We start from the raw sequence: 19875 nt of genomic DNA, 5'->3' as shown, positions 1-19875 counted from the left end.
TTGATATATTGTATAAAGTTAACACGTGTCCTACTACTGCTTCCTGTGGCATTCCATTAGTCATATCTGTCTTTTCAAATTATTATCACCAAAAGGTGTCCTCTTTGATTCTTGTTCTGTTCTAGTTAGCTTTTGATCTGCAAAAACGTGCTTTCCTATTTAGCTAATAAAAAAAAAATAATAAAAAAGGCAGTATTCTACGAGTAGACTTAGTAACATTTTTATTTATTAATTCAGAGTCTCCTGAAAGAAGCGAATGCCAAATACTCATTATTTATTCCTTTTTTAGTTCCTTTTTGCAGGATTAGTATTTTGTCTTCCTGTTTTATGTGGGTTGGTCTCATAACTTGTATTTTCATTTAATAGTAAGTATTTATTCTAATTACTGCTCTAGTGGAATATTTCAATGTAAAGGTATTAACTTATGATTTTTCATTGTAACTAGACTATAACAGATTCTTGAAACAATTTTGAGAAGATTTTGCATAGTTTTTCTTCAGGATATATTTCTCTTCTTTAGTTAAGATCCTAGATTGACACAGTAGTTCCAGACCTGTGCTGATTCTAGTGATTGCTCCAGTCTGGGTGCAGGACCTTACACTTGCTCTTGTTGAGCTTCAAGGGTTTGCCTGGGCCCACCTCTTCAGCCCATCCAGGTCTCCCTGGATGGGATGTGCTCCCTCCGGCAGATCTGCTGTGTCACAGCTTGGTGTCATCTGCCAGCTTTTGGAGGGTGCACTTGATCTTCTGTCAGTGTCATCCAGGAGGACACTAAATGGTTTTGGCCCCAGTGTGAGCCTTGGTGGGAGACCACTCGTTACTGGTTTCCACTTGGAGTTGAGCTATTGGCTGTAACTCTTTGGGTAAGGAACTGATTGAATGTCCTTATCTAACAGCCCATCCCTCAAACAAACCTCTCTAGTTTTAGTGGCAAAGTTGTTGTGGGGGACTGTATCAAAGGCCTTACAGAAGACCTGTAGTTTAATTGTATATTAGTATTGTTATCTTTAACAAGGATTTGTTCATTCTGACTTGAGCAAAGACTCCTTACTAATATGTGTTCCAAACACCACCTATTGTTGAATTAAGTTTTTATTGAGAAAAAAAAAAAAAAGTAAGACTGAACAGCTACAGCTTCTATTAAAAAACAAGATAATCTTTGTCCTGAAAAAGGAGACTGTAACCTAAAGCTTTCCCCTTTTTTGGTTGAGAGTTTTGATATTCAAATATGACTCAAATTAATAAATGGATAATAGGCATTGTGAACTACACAGATGAGCCTGGTTCTGAGGTTCTGGACTTCTTGCCTATATATCAAAGATCTGTGTGATTTTTGTTAGTATCAAAATAGTAACAAAAGAATAAGCTGTCAGAGAATAAGCTGTTTCTTTTTGTGTGGACACCCACTGAGAACCTTCCAGGTTAAAATCACTGATCTGCTCAAAAAGAAGTATGCTCTTAGCACAGTCCTTAAAACTCCCATGTTATACTCATGGCTCCATTAACAAAGAGTGGAGTTCTGTACTATGTCTTTTTCCAAGTGGATTTGGATGTAGAGCATTGCAATGGGATCCCTAAGTTCAGCTGATATGAAGGAGTTACTGTTAAAAAAAATCACTAAACTATCATTCAAATTCCTGTGTACACACAAAATTGCCATGGTAGTTATGACTGACTGATCATCAAAGGAAAAAAAAGACAATTAGCATTCTACTCCAAATTACAAGATTGACTTTTTAAAAGGTTTTTTTTGTGTCTGTTAGAGTTTTAGCAGAATTTTTGGGTGATCATTGCACTGATTTGTGATGAGGTGTTCAAAATCAGTCTGAGTCTTAGCCATGTGAACAACACAGTGAAGAGGAGTATTTTATGCTGCATGAACTGGGAGAAAGAGGTATTATAAGATTAAGTGTTCTTGTAGTTTTTGTGTTTATATGGCTGTTTGTTTGCTTGTTTTTGTTGTGCCATCTCCCTTCCTTACCTGATAGCATCATGAAAGCTGACCTTACACTTTGTGAAATCTGTATTATCCAGTTGAATAGATGGGTGAGAGGCTCAGTGTTCTCTCCTGAGGTTGCAGACTGGGGCAGCAGCTTTGCCTCCTCCCATGACAGCTTGGATACTTTGTGGCAGGCGACATTCCTGATTTACCAGGAATGTCACCAACAAGACTACTGAGAACTCTGAGCATGCTCTCTGTCCTGAAGCTTTTGAGCATCAAGATTAGCAATGTGCATGTTGTAATGAGTGGCACATACAGCTTGTAAGTCTGTTTATGAAGGCTCAAGGAAGTATAATTAATCCTTTAGGTTTTCTTGCCAGCATCTCTTGCTATTAATAAAGTAGGAACATACGTCATTGTTGCTTCATTAGCAGCATGCTAATTCTATCGAACTGGAAGATGTACATAAAACTTGTCTGGGAAGATAAACACAGTGAAGCAAGTTTCATTGTGTAGTCTGTGCTATGCTGCCTCCCTGATGCAGATTATTGGTTAGGTGTGCTCTCATGTTGTTTTAGCCACAATGGACAACTACTCTGGATGTAATGTATGTTTGCAGTTAACTGAGAAAAACTTACCTGGATTAGAGGTTAAGGGCTAGCCTTATACAAGAATTTGGTATAATAGAACCTAATGTAAAGCTAAACTAAAATAATATTTCCAGTGCAGCCACTGGAGTAAAGACATGTAATTAAATCAGTAAGAGCTGCTTTTTTTTTTTCTTTTTTTAACATTCAGAATAGGGTTTGAAAGCTTTTCCCTTAGCTGTACATGAAAAGTTAGAAATGGTTTCAATGGCATCAATGTAAAAATAAAAACAGTTGATGATGCACAGAAATTGAATGTTTTGGGAGAACTATGAAAAACAACATTTTCTGCTGCCAGAGTTGTTCTCCATTACTTATTATTTCCATCACTGGCTTCCCATATTGCAGGTCTTAGCAGTTTCAATAATCTTTTTGCCTTAGCTTTCCTAATGACTTGCTTTCTTGCACCTTGTAACACCAACCACTTCTGCATCTGACTTTTTATGTGAAGTAGCAGACAAAATGTACTTTCCTACTCTTTTCTAGCAAAGGCTCTGAAAAGGATCTTATCCTGTATTTACAGAGGTGGATTGGACTTTATTTCCTGTTTCTGCAGCATTCAGAATAACTCTTTGTTCCATTGAGATTAAGGGCAGTGTTTGATTAAAAAAACCCCCAACAACTAATGAAGTGCCTAACAGAGCTATTATTCATTTTGAAAACCAGTTGCTGTGGTTGCCATAGTAATAACAAGCCCTCTATTAAAGCTATTTTCTATATGTACTGCCTGTATTATAACATGCTGTTGGGGGAGCTGCAGTTCTGTGCATCTATGCTTTTGAAAGAATTTTCCAGCTTTGTATAGTTAAAATATCCAAGGAATTTATGTTATAGGAACATAAAACATGTAAATCTAGTTTATCATATCTGTCAAGGAGTTGCTCATGCAGGCCATCACTTCATGTAACCATTTATAGTAATCGCAATGAAATAACAGCTGTATCAAAAATGAATAATACATACTGAGAAATTTTGAATTCCTTTAATATTTCTTATTTTTTATGTATTTGTAATGGATAGAATGATTAGCTTGTAGTTCCAAGAAAAATACTTATAGACTTGGTTGTTTGTCCTCGTGTGTTTTAGGTGTAGTGGGTAATAACTCCAGTAATAACTCCAGTAATTGCTTGTTCAGTTGTAGGCTGGTAAACTAATGGCATGTTTTCTTTGTAAAATTCCCCATGAAATATTTATAGAAGATGAGAAGTCTTTTAAATCTAAATGCAGTAAAAGGATACTCCCAAGATTTCTGTTAGAACAATTGCTTTAAACTTTTTTCTTCCTCAGAGAGAGGAAATGTATCTGTAAATGTATTGTAGCAAACCAGAGAAAATTTTTCCCAAAATTTAATTAATCATATTAATTTGAAGCATTTTCATACCATATTATGCCTTCATAATAAGATATTCTAAAAGCAACAATGTTTCTGTGCAAAGTAACTGCTGTCTTCTAAGCAGAAGTGATAGTTGGCTAGTGCCAGCAAATTGAGATACTTTTAATCTAAAATCTATGGGGATTTATAAATTCTTTCATACTGATTGGTCACAGAATTATGTCAAATTATGAGGCAGCTGAAAAACAGAGTAACAATTATGGTTTAAACTGTTTCTTTGGAAAGCATCCTTTCAATTTGGGACAGAGTTCACTGATAGGATTTTACAGATAACTGTTTTTGGATCTGCCTAATTTCAGCTGGTTCTTTGCTCACACTTTTAACAATTGATCATGTCTGTAATGAGAATGTTTGCAAATCCTCATTTTCAAAATAATTGGTCTGGAAGTTTAGGGAAATATTAATTGTATTGAAGCAAGAATATTTTTTGCAGTACTATCTTGATGGAAAATGTGTGTCTGATTTGTAGGTGCTGTTAAAATTCTTGTAGAAAGTCTGTGCTTGGGAACATTCTCAGCAACTCAAAACTAGGATGTCTAATTCCCTGGGCAATCTACAAGGGGAAGGAATTGCTCTAATGACAATTCATTGAAGTTATGCTTTGACTAGGGAGAATGTAATGTTTCAATCAATGACAAATAGTTTAATAATTAATTAAAATATTAATTTCATAGAATAGTTTGAATTGGAAGAGATCTTTAAGCTCATCTAGTTCAAAACCTCTGCAATTGGCAGGGACATATTCAACTGGATCAGGTTGGTCCAAGACCCTCACCCAGAATGTTTTCAGAGATGGGACATTCACAACTTCTCTGGGCAACCTGTTCCAGTGTTTCACCATCTTCTCTGTAAAAAATTTCTTCCTCATATCTAGTCTGAAGCAACTCTCTTTCAGATTAAAATCATTACCTCTTGTCCTATCAAAACACTCTGACAAAAAATTTGTCCCCATCTTTCTTATAAGCTCCCTTTCAGTATTGAAAGGACACAACAATGTCTGCTCAGAGCCTTTTTTTTTTCCAGGCTGAACAACTCCAACTCTCTGTCTGTCTTCAGGAAAGGTGGTTCAGCTGATGCTTGATGCCACAAGCCAAACAATATTAAGATGATAAAAAGCACTTTCCTTCAATGAAGGTTCTTCATGGTGCAAATATGGCAAGATGCACACATAATGCAGGACCCTGACAATTTTATTAGTTTAACAAACTAGCATACTGAGAACTGGAATGCAAGTATTTCAATTACATGTTGCTATTTGATTTTTAGGAACTCATCTGTTGAGTCCTTTTTAAGAAAAAAGCTCATCTTAAAGACTGTAATAGAGACACTTGCTGTAAAATTTAGTTTTGTATATCTAATAAAATGCTCATGTAGTTAATGTATTTTAACAGCAGTATTAGAATTTAGCTTCACTGACAGTCTTTTATATATGTCTAAAATGGTGCTCTTGTACATATGCTTCAATTTTTTTTTCTCATCACCAGAACCATTTTTATTTTATGTTATAGTAGTATTAGACTAAGTCTTCCAGGAGCAACTTTTGTCCTGCTGGTGTAATCGTTGTTGCAAAGGGCGGGTCCTTTGTTTTTCTTTCATGTTGTTTTGGTGATGAACCATCAGAGGAAAGCATGATGTGAATTGATGCTTTAACAATAGTGTCCTGAAGGGTCAGACCGTGTGCTTTTGTGTTTTGCTACTACACCTGATAAGAGTTCCTGCATAACCCCTTGAGTTTTACCGTGTGCTCTTTGTCCCTGGCAAAATAGTAGTTGAGCTCACTGTAGTGAAAAGTTAGGGCCAGAATTTTATATGATTTTTTGGATTAGTCTGACATCCTGGAATTTTGGAAGACTGTGATATTGGACAGCAGTCAGTGTGAAGAAACAGAATTATCACATACCCAGGGCTAATAGTTTATGATAGAATTGACTTAACTCTCAGATGTGCAATCATCTAACTGTGCTCTGTCCTGAAAACAATTACTGTACCACTTATGAAAGCAAAACCAGAAACAAAAGCCTTGAGAAAGTTCAGAAGGATGGCATGACAACCGAGCAGAGGAGGTTATTAAATACAATAGAAGGTTATTAAATACAATCCAAAAGGTAAAGTTCTCTGTCAAATAAGGAGAGCAGAGCAGAATATGAATCCTGTCAGGAAAATGAATGGAAGCATTTCTAAAAGAGAGTTTGAGAAACAACTTAGAAACATATAAAAGTAGCTTTAAATGTTTTTTTTCTCAGATATATTGGGAGAAGCAACATTGCCAAAGATTTTGTAGGCCCAGCAGACAATCTAGGTGTAAAAAGAGCTTCCAGAGAGGATAAGGCAGTGGCAAAGCAACATATATAATTATTTATGTACAGCATGGAAGAATGTGGGGAGGTATTCACTCCCAAATCCTACATGATGGGTAAATAGCGAATCTGTTTCAAATAACTGCTATATTGTAAAAAAGAGATCATCTGTCCTTGGTTTTTACTTCCATGTCCGCTGCAGAGATTGCATTCCAGAAAGAGCAGTCCTTTTGAACCCACTCCCAATTGTATGTTATTGTTTGGAATTATGTGATAGTCCAAGCTATCCCTAATTAAAGGAAATTTATATTCACTGCAGAATAGCATCAGGAGGGAAGGAGGGAAAATAAGCTGTGTTCCAACTTTCTTGTTTATTTCCTATCTTTGGCCTTAAATGAGTTACTTAGAAGTAAGTGGAAATTTTGTACTGGGTGATTTGGGATGATCTGTCATTCATTTAATCACATACTTCACATTTCTGATTGTGACAGTAGATCTGCATATTTTACTTTTTCTCTTTACATGGGCTGTTGTTAGAGGTGGTACCCACATTTGGGCTTGGATTCCTATTGAATTGACTTAAGGATGGAACAAGAAAATGGAAAGGTGAAAGATTAGATTGGGTTTGGTGGGCATAGAGTTGAGAATGGACAATTGTGTTACTAGAAAATAGTAAAAGTAGTTGCTGAGTTACAATTTATTTTCTATCTTCTTCATATACTAATTACATAGTTTGTAAGTGGTATGGCTGTGTATAAAGGTAGCCAAAACCTGACACTTGAGCAAAATGATTGTGTAAGGAAGTAATAAACTAAAGCACAAGATCCTTTTCCATTCAGCCTGGACACAAATAGATTAGACCCAGTAAAGCATATTTGTTCATAAATACTGCACAAGGAGGAGTAGAGCAGGAAGATTCACAGTTGGAGATTTTGCTTTTGAAGTCTTGGGGCTTTCATTGATATTAAAACAACTGGAGCTAACTGTCATACTTTGGGGTGGAAGGGAAATACATATATAATTTGTAGATTTTTTAGTTAAGGCAGATATCTCTTTCTTTAAATTGTTTTTGTTCATAAACTATAGAAAATACTGTTTTTATACTCTTATTTGTATTATATGCTTACTGTTGGTGTGCGTATCTTTCTCTGGTCCGCCCAGTGTTCGGCTGGACCACCTGCTAGCTCTGATACGCCTCAACAGAACCGTTGTGTGGGTTCTTGGCTCTGCAGCACCTTTACCTTCGCTGTCACGGCCGTGGTTTGAAAGAGGGGGAACTCTCGAGGCTCGGGGAACAAAGGTTTTATTCGGGGGTCACGGCCCGGTGCCTCAGGAGAGAGACCCCGAACCTGGGTTGCAGGGAGTTTTTGCCTAAAACAGTTCGGGGCGTGGATACAAGTTATAAACCAATAAAACAAAGCAAGGTGGCAAATGCCAACTGAATTACATAAACACTAACAAATCAAGGTAAATTGGGGAGGGGTCCCTAGGGGATCCACCAACCACTGGCCGAACCTTCGGACCTTGGAGATAATTGATGGACGGGGGGGAAGATACATTGGAGAGGATGCGTAGGGATTCATCCTGGGGAGGGACCAATGGGAGACAGTCTCTGGGCAGAGATCTGGGTTGTCTTGGAAACTCTTATCAACTTCTGATAAGAACATTCCAGGATAGGAGCCCACTTAAGGTAGCTAAAAAACTACACTAAAGTTACAATTAAAAACTATACTAAACTTATAACTAAAACCTATAAAACAATTCCAGCATCCCCACAGCTTACTTTGCCTTTACATCTTCTGAGCAGTTCCTGCCTTTCAGGCTTTTTCGAGAATATAACCAGAGATACTGTTACTTATGCTGTAGGTGCTTGGTATGGTGGGGATTTACTTGGCATCAAATCATGGGTGGAATTGAAGCTTGTTGCAGAAGTGGTAGGGGCTGCAAGCCAATGCTGAAGCTGCTTGGAGGCTGAGCAAACTCCCTGGGGTGTGGAGAATTACTGTAGGTGATGTGAGAAATTGCTTTATGTAACAAACCACAGTGTGAGAAGCTGACACAAGTTGTAGACAACACCCTATGGCATGCCTGGATTTCACAAGTAGCAAAGGGAGAATTGTGTGAGAGGTGCCCAAACAGTGCCATTGCATGGAGACCAGTGCTGGGATCGCTTAGGGAAGTGCAATGTTACAAGACCAGGAGTGCCTGATAATTTTCAGAAATACCAAATTTGGGTGTAGCAATAGCAAAGCTGGGACCATGAAGGGCAGAAGTAATTGGAGTGGTTTGCTCAATGGGGACAGAGAAAAGGAAGTAGAAGTGGGCTGGAAAAAGATTAAAAAATGGGAAACAAGGTTAAGCGTTGTGACCAGGTGCTGTCTGGGGTTTGTGTTGGGCAGTGTGTGAGTGATGATCACAGCTGGAGTATGACAAGAAATTAAACTTGTTTCACTTAGTAAGTAACTGAATCTTTCTCCTATTGAATCCTTGTGTTTGCTGTGGCAGCATACTCATGTGAAGAGTATTTGTTGTGCCAGCCTGTGACTTTTTGAATTTATCTCTTAATCTGTGTTTATAGCCTGTATAACGTCTGCTTTCATTGTTTCTTTGAGACTTTGATTCACACTGAACTCTAGTAGTGTCGAATTTTTCTGATGTCACTGATCCTTTGGTCATTTTTTTTTATTCTTCCAATGCCTCTCAACTCCTTGAGATGAAGGATAAGAGAGAAATTTACTGTGGAGTGTGAAATTTCTTGGGGTTATGTGTATAAGCATACTTTTGTGCTTCCTCCATCCATGTGTATTTAGTGTGCAGAAATACTGTGAACTTCTTAATGTTTTCTGAAAGCATATGCTGCTGCTCCTTATTTTGTCTAGACTTAAATAATACAACTGCTTTACCTGCTTTGATACACTGTATTCCTTTCATATGTATCTCAAAAATACTTGGAAGAATAATATGTTTATGTAGTAAGTTGCCAACTGAGACAATATAAGGCATGTATACCAAAAAGTAATGCTGAGAAATACTCCAGAGAGTTACTGTATCACACTCAGTACCTATTACTATAGATGTCTCTATGGATAGCAATTAGCCAGTGTTTTATTAATGCATTAGGATTGCCCTATATTTCTGTATTCACTGAATTTGCTAAGAAGACCATTGTTGGAAAGACCTTTGTGCTAATTTGAACATATCTGTGCATGTAGATTGGTAGTAGTTTCCTTGCTTCTGATGAAACCATTGTGTTTTAATAGATGAATTGCGAAAATTGAGTTGGTCTGGCATTCCTAAACGGGTTCGTCCAATTGCATGGAAGCTTCTTTCAGTAAGTTGTATTTCTTTCTTTTTATTCTTCCTCTGCATTTAGTACTAATAGCTTTTTCAAACATTGCAAATGATTTTGCGTGAATTGTAATCCATCAGTGATGGCTGGAAGCATGTCTTGTGCTGAATTGTAATGGAAGTTATGTTCTTTTACTCAATTTCAATATTAATCTATCAAATTGAAAGGAGGGGGATGAGAAGTAGTAGTAAATCATGCCAGCTGTGTATCTTTATTTTTCAGTCTGGCTTTTTTATGAAAGAAAGGCTTGTGATAACAGTGGCTTCTTTCAGCCAGTTGGGATGGAATGGTGGAGAGTTCAAAGACAAGTACATTCTTAACAGTTTTCTTGAAAACAGACACACAGTAGGGGAAGCAAAGACTATCAGCATCTATGAAAGGCTTCATTCTGACTTCACATTAAAGTAACTGCAAGAAAGGATTAACACTGTAGTGAAGAAAAGCAGTGATAGGATCTATAGGTTTTTTTGGCTGATTCTTCTATAGTGCTTTAAGATGAACAACTCTGAGCTACTGTGTCAATTAAGTTGTGTCATTGGCTTTCCTGATGTCAGACCTGTGTCAGTTCAGAGAGACAACCTCATTAAAAAGCCAATCACTTCTTTTGTGGTGTGAGTTTTTGGCTGGCTGAGTACTCTGATCTTTTCCCTATGGCCAGAGGATTTTGCAATGGCTGCAGCTTGAGAGTGGGTTGGCTGAAGTACCATGGAGGTGTTTCAGCTGGGCATCAGAGAAGCTTGTGGGAATATGTAGTTCACTAGGTTTGGTGTTACAGAACAGGATTTTTTTTCATCTCGGTGTTTGCATTATGTTCTGCAAAAATACAGTTTATTCTTCATAGAGATATTTTACATGTCAATCTTCTCAGCTATAACACTTGTGATGACAAACAGTTAAGCATTTTAGCTGTTGTTTCTCTGCCTGTGGTTGGGAGAAGGTTTATGAGGATGCTTGTATTAAAAAGAAGCAGAACTCTTGTGATGTCTACTCTCCAGAGGCTGTGAAAGACACTTCCTCAGCAAATCTTTGTGCATTTAAGGACTGTTTAAAATTCTGAATTATGCACACACCAGTTTAGCACTATCCAATTTCTCAGAGTAGACTTAAATAGCTTTGCTTTTTATAGAATAATTCTGTAGGGAATGCAAAGTATTTACTTCAGATTGATACTGATTTCTAGTGACTGAAAGAGTCTCTCTTGCTAAACTAAATTTGCAGCTTAGTTCCTTCTAATGCTAAATGCAGATGCAGCTTAATAGTGGATATTCAAATATCCTGCTGTAATTGAAATTAAACATGGGGCTTACAATTTATTTTAGTTCTGTTTCCAAAGTTATGTGTGATTTTGGTAGTAAAAAAGGCGTTTTTTTCTCTTGAAGTTTAGGATGTCTGTTTTAAAATACTAAAAGTAAGAAAAATTATGACTAACTCAAAGTTGACTTTGAAACATAGTAAGCTGAAGGATAAGCATTTTTAAAGTTCTGAATCAGAAGATTGACACTGAAGTTTTGAGAATTAGAATTATGCAAATTAAAAAAATATAAAATGAGCTGGCTCCTCTTGCTTTCTAGTAAGAGCATAGACTTTCCAGAAGTTTCAACTTAATTCTGTAAGTTGATTTTAATTTAGTATTCCTGATCTAGAAAGAAAAATGCCTAACTGTAGAGTTCCCTGGAAGTGTTTCAAGCCAGGCTGGGTGGAGCTCTGAGAAACCTGGTCTAGTGGAAGGAGAGGCTGGAACTAAATGATCTTTGAGGTCCTTTTCAACACAAACCATTTTATGATTCTATACAGTGCACCAGACAGTCCTGGGGAAATAAATATTCTTCAAAATCAAGTGATATTTTGATTAAAGATAAGTTGTAATACTAAAAAACAACCAGAAAACTGAAGAAACTGAGGTATAGTTATGGTTTTAGTATATGTTTGTTTCAAAATTATTCAGAAGTCTTATTTAAAAAGCCCAAACTTAATTTTTTTCAGGAAGTGGAATACACTTGGTGTTATCTGAGGCAGATGATGATAGTCTTGTTTGTAAAACTGGCACAAAAATCGGAATTTTAAAAATATGATTTAAGAAATTGATCAATTGTGATATTTGTTACATAGTCAGCAGGTTAATAATATTAACAAGTGTTTGATGACAATTTTTCAATATAATACTCTGTTGATGTTATGTGTGTCTACTGGAAACCATATATATTAAAAATATGACATTATTTATTTTTAAAATATAGCAAAAATGTTAAGTAGACTGTACCTAAATAACAAGAACTATACAGGCTCTCTTCTCTTTTGAATAACAAAACTAAAGATCTGTTTGCAAAAGCCTTTGGAGGAAATTAATGAATAAACGGATTAAACTCTCCACCAATTTATTCGCTGCTGATACGTTGCAAGCCTTCCCAACTTTTAAAAATAGAAACTAATTTGTAAAGTGAACAGGAAACATGACATGTTGAATTGAAAGATTAGTTCAGTCTTTGAAACTGAATAGTGGCAAAAAGACTTGCTGAGAAAGTATTGGTGTCCTTTAAACAATCACATTTGATTCCCAAACTGAATTCTTTTCTAATGCAACCAACTACAGGGTTGCACTATCTACTATCCTACAGGGAAGAAACCACAACTACTGAGAATAAATGGGTGGAAGAATTCAATATTTAACACAAAACACTGGGACAAGATATTAAACGTCAGACAAAGTCTTTAGGCAAAAGCGAAGCTGGTGGGATTTAAAGTATTTGGAATCAAGTCTGTATATCTTAAAGGAATTAATTTTGCCAAAGAAAGTACCTCTTCAGGTATCTGGAATCTAAAATGGCTTGTACTTATTCTGTTGTCATTATAAACTAAGTAATTAAAGTGTACAGAAATAACATTTTGAATGATTTTAATATGGAATCATAGAATTCAATAGGTTAGAAAGGACCTTTAAGGTTGTGTGGTCCAACCACAAACCCAGCACTGCAGAGTCCACCACTGAACCATGTCTCTAAGGAACATCTGTCTTTTAAATACCTCCAGGGATGGTGACTCAGCCACTTCCTTGGGCATCCTGTTCCAATGCTTGATAATCCTTTCTGTGAAGAAAATTTGAATCTAATCCTTCCTTGCTAATGTATATAATTCCTACTTGAAGGCAACTGAGTTAATACGCATTGTTTAAAAATTTAATAAAATTGCTCCAATACTTGCCACGTAAAAATTAAGGAACATGGTATTAAATTTACCTGTACGTATTTATTTAAGCTTTTCTCCTCAAAAGTCAACACCATCTTAGATTTTTTTTATGAGAAATTGCATTTTTTAGGAAAAAAAAGAAAATGAAAAAAGAAAAAAAAGCAGCTATTTTTATAAGGTTTTTGTGTCTGAACTTTTGTACTAGTTGGAGTGGTTAGAAAAATAATTTAGTAAAGGATTAGTTAGATTTGTGTGGGAGTACATGGCACTACATCAATTTGTTAGATCTCCTGTCACATGTAATCAAATGCCAGCAGTGTTTTTTGTAAGGCAAAGAGTAATATCCTTCTTATTTCACTGTTTTTTCAGGGCTATCTTCCTGCAAATGTGGACCGAAGAGAAAGCACTTTACAAAGAAAACGCAAAGAGTATTTTGCATTTGTTGAACAATACTATGATTCTAGAAATGATGAAAACCACCAAGATACCTACAGACAGGTAGGGCACCTATTGAACTTACTTTTATCTACAGAACACTTGCTTAAGGACTTGGAGATTATTTTTGAACTTTGCTGCTGTTTTTCTTTTCTTTAATCTTACCAGGTAGACAACCCTCTAATTTTCCTGAATTTCAGGAACAAAAATTTGAAGTAGTTTTGATCTGAAATTTGAAATAGTGCATTTCCTTTAATTTCAGCATTAGTGTTGCCATGGTTTTCTGTTTAAAAATAGTTGTATTTTTGAATCTTTCATCTCCTGCTCAGACCCTCTTTCAAATGAGTGGAGATGGACAGGGAGAATACAGCAGTGACTATTTCTTACTGGCTCCAACTTCTGCTTAAGAGTTGAAACTATATATGATGTGCAATAAACATAGGGGTGTCAAAGTTTCTTGTTCACCCAGATATGCAAATAACTTTTCTTCAAGTTTTGTATTGAAATGAGTAGTTTGTAACACTAAGCAATGGTACTTTAGCCTTCCTTTGGATAGAAGAAGCTGAGATCTTCCTTTCAGTTTCAAGACTAATCTTTAGTAACAAGAAGTATGTAGCATCACTGATGTAAGACTTGTAAATACCCAAAATCATCACTTAAGAGCTCTGTTGCATAAAACTCCTTTATGAAGTTTGGAATAAAGGTGGTAGAAATACCGATATTTTTGGGCTCTCTTCTTGATTGTCAAATACATTAAAATGGATGCTAAACTCTGCTTTTACCTTTAGACTTGATGATACTACAGGTCTTTTGTAACCTAAATGATTCTATGACAGTGGCAGTTAAATATGACTTTACAGAAGTAGTAGTGTGTATTTACTCATAATTATGCTGAGATAATGACTATTGTCAATATGATTATAATTTGCAAATAATTAAAATATGATGTAAGGATCCTAGAATGTGAGTACAAATAAATTTGTTTTTTAATTTTGCTTCATTGAAAGATTAACTTAAAGATTTGACTGTATGTTTTGAAATACAGTAAAAATCCATTTTATCCCCAAAGTAATGATATAGTGGTATTATTACAACTGATAGTGTAAATCAATAGAATTATTTTAAGCATTATGTTGTTTAGAAAGTGTGCTGTTGGTTCCTTTTACAGTATTCTTCTTTGTCTAATTAGATCCACATAGATATACCACGCATGAGTCCTGAAGTTTTAAGACTTCAGCCCAAAGTAACAGAGGTAAGAATGATTTATTTTCTTTTTGTTGGAAAAAACATTTTATTAATGAATCTGATATCACAGTTTGATTAATAATTAATTTGATTGCACTTGCTATTTTGACTTCAGAACTAGCTTAAAGAAGTAAAAACCACAAGGATATATATGTAGAGACTAAGAATAGCAATGTAAGTATGAGTAATAAAAGCAAAGGCACCTCATTAATTTCCTCTATCGAATCTGTCAGTTTTTATTGTGGTCTTGTGCCCTTGAGGGTTTTTTTCCCCTTTTTTTTCTTTTTATATATTTTGTTAATGCTGTGTTTTTTAAGTAATCCAGAGCATAGTCCTGTGGTTCCGTGTATTTGTCAAAATCATTTAAGGTCTGGAAGTTCTTAGAGTGTTCCACTTGGGAAATTCTCCTTTTTGAATTTGTAGCATGACTGGTTTGAATGCCTTCTCTGATTTTGCTTCCTCGTAAGTTTAATATGTTGAGTACACTATATAAATTGTTTTACTATTGTTGTAACTATATAGTTAATGTAAATTTATAATAATGTGATTAATGGTAAATATGTTAATCAAATTGGCCTATATTGTTGGGGAATTGAATCTCTTAGGGACTTAAATTTTGAAGTATATAAGTCATAAATAGATGGTGTGGATTCAGTTATTTAGTTTAATTCTTCAACTTTGTCTCCTTTCTAATGGTTCTAGTTAGACCTTCAAACATATTGCCGTGTAGCTTCTGTTCATACAATTATAGATCCAAATAGAATATAATCTGGCAGCTCATTATGAGCACTTAAATGCAGAAATAACTTTCATTTGGTTTTCCATTGTTCCAATTATTTGTTTAATGGCAGTGCTCTTCCACATGTTGGAGAGGTGGTTTAAAGAAATAGCCTAGTACAGTGTTTCAAAAGCAAAACCTATAAATAGAGGGCTTTCCACCTGCTTTCTACATTGGTGTTTTACCTGTGCTGTTCTAGGGATGAATTAAGGAGTACTGTAAGTGAAATCAAGGGACAAGAAGGAAACAAGGCCAGTAAGAAATAAACTATTAAAGAAATGAATTATATCGAGGGGCTACTGGGAGAATGGGCTTGCCATCTGTATTTTACTCTGTCTATGATCTTAAACAAACCCTTCCCTACCATTGCTTAATGCCATTGTACAAAACATGCTGAAAGGGTCATACCACCCAATTTCTCCAATGTTTCTGTCTCACTTTCTGAATTTCTGGAGACCTATCATAACACCACTGAATCACTCAGCCCCACAGGGATTCTTCCCTACTCCCAAGGGCTCTTGCAGGTAGGATGTGTTGTTCCCAGAGCTGATTCTTGCAGAGAGAGAAGATGGTGCTGGTCTCTGGTGAGCAACAGGCACTCTCTCCTTTGAAGGTGAGATTGCAAGGGCTATAAAGTGGAGAAGGGAATCAGAGTAAGAGTCAAAGACAGGTTTTAAGGGATGACACTGTGTGCAAAACCGTTGCTTGTGGGTATTATGGGGAGTTTTATGTGTACTTCTGATGCTGCAAATATTTAGAGTAATATTTAGAGTAATAATACCTCTACTGGGAAGAATCTCACATAATGAGGTGAAGAGACTGTAAGTGACAGAACTGGACAAAAGCACTGGTTAAAGCTTTGGAAAGACAGAACATGTATAAACCTCATGGTCTCCTGACTTAAATTTCCAAATGCTGCTATTCCAAGATTTTTGCCTTTCTTGGTGGTATCAGAGTCTCTGTTGCCAAAAAACTTTTAATTAGAGTTAATAAGACTGTGTTTTAATTTCTTATCTGAACTCAGAGTTTGGTTTCTGTAATAAAATGTTGCAGTTTAGAAAAAGATGTTTTGAATCTGATGTGCAGAAATAACTAGTTATTATGTGTTTCTTTTAAAATCAGTTTAAAGTATTTATTTTTTATGGGAGTTACATGGATCCTGAATGAGAGGAAGAAAATGTTAGAGCAAGGATTTAAAGGACTAAGAATGACTTAATAATGTCTCTGAAAGAGGAGAACAGAGGAGTTAGGGGTGGTCTTTCATATAGTGCAGTCAGGTTATTTTAAAGACTACTTATTATTTATTTGTAATAAATTCAATTAGCTAACATGGAGTGGTCTAATTTATTATTCTTGCTTTAACTAAATTTTGTTGAAATGGGAAGTGCATGGCTGTGTATTTCCCATCTATGCTTGCATATTATACATAATAATTTCAAGAAAACTGCACAATTTAAAATAGTTTATAATTTTGTCCTCCCAACTCTTTTTTTTTTTTTTCTTTCCCTCTCCTACTTAGAAAACAAAAAGCAAATTTTCAAAAGCTTTTGAGTTAAGGCTTTGGAGGTTTTAAAGTTCCTCTGGGGTGGCAAAGCCCACAAGTAATTCAAACCGTCATTTAAGCTGATAGATTCTTTTCTTTATGCATATGAATGTAATTCTTGCTGTAATTATGAATGAGAGTCAAATTCAAAAGAGAATAATAGATTGGTAATGACATCTCATGAGATGTAGTGGTTCATAGTAGAAAAATAATTCCACTTTTTGTTTCTGGTTTGGAAATCGAGAAGAGATCCTTTTGGGAAAGTGACCTTTTTAATGAGTCCTATTTGAAAACAGTCATGACTGAGTGTTGTATAGAGACTTAAATCAGTCTGCTGTTCAGGTTTTCAGTGCTCATTTTTTTGATTCAGAACAGTAAAAGAAACTTTACAAAAATCGGTAAGAAATTGAAAATGCCATTTCAGTGTGTAGTTGATATTCTGATTGGAACCGTTTGGGGATATTAAAGCTGATGTGCCATCATTAAGTGGTGCTTCCTGCTCAAAAATATAGCAGCCCCCCACCCAACAAATACAAAATGCAAAACACTCCCCTCATACCTGGATTTTAAAAACATTTTTAAATCCATAGGTTTCTCAGTTTGCAATGCAAACTCACTATCTTATCAGGTTCTGAAGAAACAAAAGGTTGCTGGTGCAAATTTGTGAATTGTTTGACTTCAGGTGTGCTTTCATGAAAAAACACTATGTTTATAGTTTCTGCAGTGGGTATTTTGATTGACTGTTCTTTCTAAATTTTTTTTTTTTTTTGGGTTGTTGACTTGTTTTGCTTGTTTTGTAGCCCCATCACACCATGAGTTTTTTATTTAGCCTAGTGCATAACCCTGTTCTGTATTCTGCAATTGCTACTTTGTTAGGTTTCTCTAGTCAGCTCATTCTGATACTTGTTTTTTGAGAAAGTTGATTGTATTTGCAGTGTGTTAAACATATCCTTTTTCAAAAGTGAAATGATAATGATGAAGTGAAAAGAGAATGATAATTCTGATAATACTGAGAAACTACTGTTGTTGAAAGTAGAGGTGGCAATGGACAGAAGCAGACAGAGTGCCTGTGAGCTAACTAACCTTACTAGATTGGCAGTTTTCCAGTAATCCTAAAAATATTACATCAACAACTGTAATTTCATCATGATATGATGATGTACAATGTAAAAGCATGTTGTAAATGGTTGAGTGTAAAATCTTTATACAGTTATTGGTAGACAGTGAAACACCATTGGTTATTGTTTAAAGGGCAGAAGTTGGTGGTTGTATGTTTTTTTTTGTTTGTTTTTTTTTTTTTTTGTACCAAGTAGTACCAAGAATTTGTAGCTAAAGGAATAAGCATCTTGGCTAATGGAAACAAGAGGCTTCTATGGAGGATTTGGTGATAGATACTTTCCTTTTTGCCTAATCTCTGAAATCACACTGAGCAAAAACTGAATCTCAGTTGAGGCTGTAATCAATCAAGCGTGAGTTGCCTTAAGGCTTATTTTTTGATGCCCACCAAAGTTTTTTGTACTTACTGTTGTTGACTGTCTCCCTTGTTCTGTGAATTTTCAGCCAAGGAGACACAAAATCTGGAGGAGAGTTGCCTCTCAAAAGAGCCTCTAAGAGAAGGATAAATGTTGATATTTGAGACTTGTTTTCAAAGCAAAAGATGCAAATATATTTTGGCTTCAGGTGGAAGCCTGTGATGGGAATTTCAAGCACCAGGATGTGAGTCCTTTATGCTGAGGTCTTTCCTTTCTTAAAAATGACTGCAAGAGGACTTTTAAACTAAATAATGAGATTTTATTTAAAATTGAATTAAAACAATCAGCTTCTTAATCTTAACAAAAACTTGAAGTGAAATTGAATATAAATAATCCTAACTTCACCAATAAGCTTCCTCCATTTATTGCATCCTTTCAGGGCAGGTCTTTCACCGGCTTTCCTGAACCCTGAGCATTCATTGACTTTTGCAGCAAACCACAGAATCCTCTGAGTCCTTCCAAATTGTCCCCTTTTTTTTTCAGTACTGAGGCCAGATCTGAGAAGCAGCATAGTTTGTGCTCTCATGAATGAGAGCATTCATTTTTTTTTTTTTTTCTTTTTCAGATTATATATCTGATTGTGTGCCTGTAGTTAGGACAAAGCATGTAGCAGCTTTCACTCTGCTGCTTATTTGCAGTCTTTCGAAGGCATGTAATATCTTCAGAAGCAAATAATTGAGAGGAAATGCAGCCTGTCAGAGACCTAAATGGAGTCAGAAAAAAGTTCTCTGATTTCCTTGTTCTTTTCTCTTCTCATGCTGAGATATGGTGTGGCCTCATGAGCTTTTGAAGATCCTCAGCAACCTTCAGTTTGCAGAGTTGGGAGTGTGAGGTTCTGTGATATGGCAGGCAGTTGCCTTATTTCTACATTTCCTGGCTTTTTTTCAGGTTTTTCATTAACCTAGTATGCAGATGCCTGGAGTGTAAAACTCCACACTGCAGTATTAGGCAAGCTTAACTGTTGTGGAATCTCTTTTTGTGGGCATGTTATTAAAAAGTCTAAACTATATCAAGACCTTCTTTCTGTTACTTAGGGATAAGTGGAATACTGCATTAATGGAATTCTTCTTTCAAAGAGATTAAAAATTATGGGAATATCATTTAATATTTCTTTCCCTTGAGAACAGAGGAATTTTACATTACTGGAAAAGCTTCAGTGAATAAGAGCTACTTTGTATTAACTACTGTAACTGAATTATATACTAGGTTGGTTTTAACATGTGCCAATACCCTGAAAATACTTCTTTTTGAAGAACTGAGAAGCTTACATAGCACTGAGAGTTAGTTATTAATACCAATGTTCATTTATGGTTTTGTATGTGTGTTTTTTATACTACTTAACTCCACGATATTAAATGTATCTGCAAGGAGGTTTTCAGCATCCTCACAAGGGGAAGCAGATGGACAGATACCAATCTCTTCACTCTCATGACCAATGACTGGACTCAAAGAAATAGCACAAAGCTGAGTTGAGGATGTTTTGGTTGGATATCAGGAAAAGGTTTTTCACTCTGAGAGTGGCTGACACTGG

General features: G+C 35.7%; 1 protein-coding gene across 2 annotated transcripts in view; it reads left to right on the top strand.

The window, feature by feature from the left end:
• Positions 1-19875, top strand: part of TBC1D22A (TBC1 domain family member 22A) — a 146429-nt gene that overhangs the window by 9885 nt on the left and 116669 nt on the right. For both annotated transcript variants that reach the window (XM_083859536.1, XM_083859537.1), the window contains exons 5-7: positions 9540-9610; positions 13181-13309; positions 14436-14498. In XM_083859536.1, the coding sequence (XP_083715662.1) occupies positions 9540-9610; positions 13181-13309; positions 14436-14498 (263 nt within the window). The remainder of the gene's footprint in view (positions 1-9539; positions 9611-13180; positions 13310-14435; positions 14499-19875) is intronic.

Source organism: Zosterops lateralis, assembly GCF_965231275.1.
Source record: "Zosterops lateralis genome assembly, chromosome: 4".
Taxonomy (NCBI): Eukaryota; Metazoa; Chordata; class Aves; order Passeriformes; family Zosteropidae; genus Zosterops; species Zosterops lateralis.
This window is presented reverse-complemented; position numbering and strand designations above follow the sequence as displayed.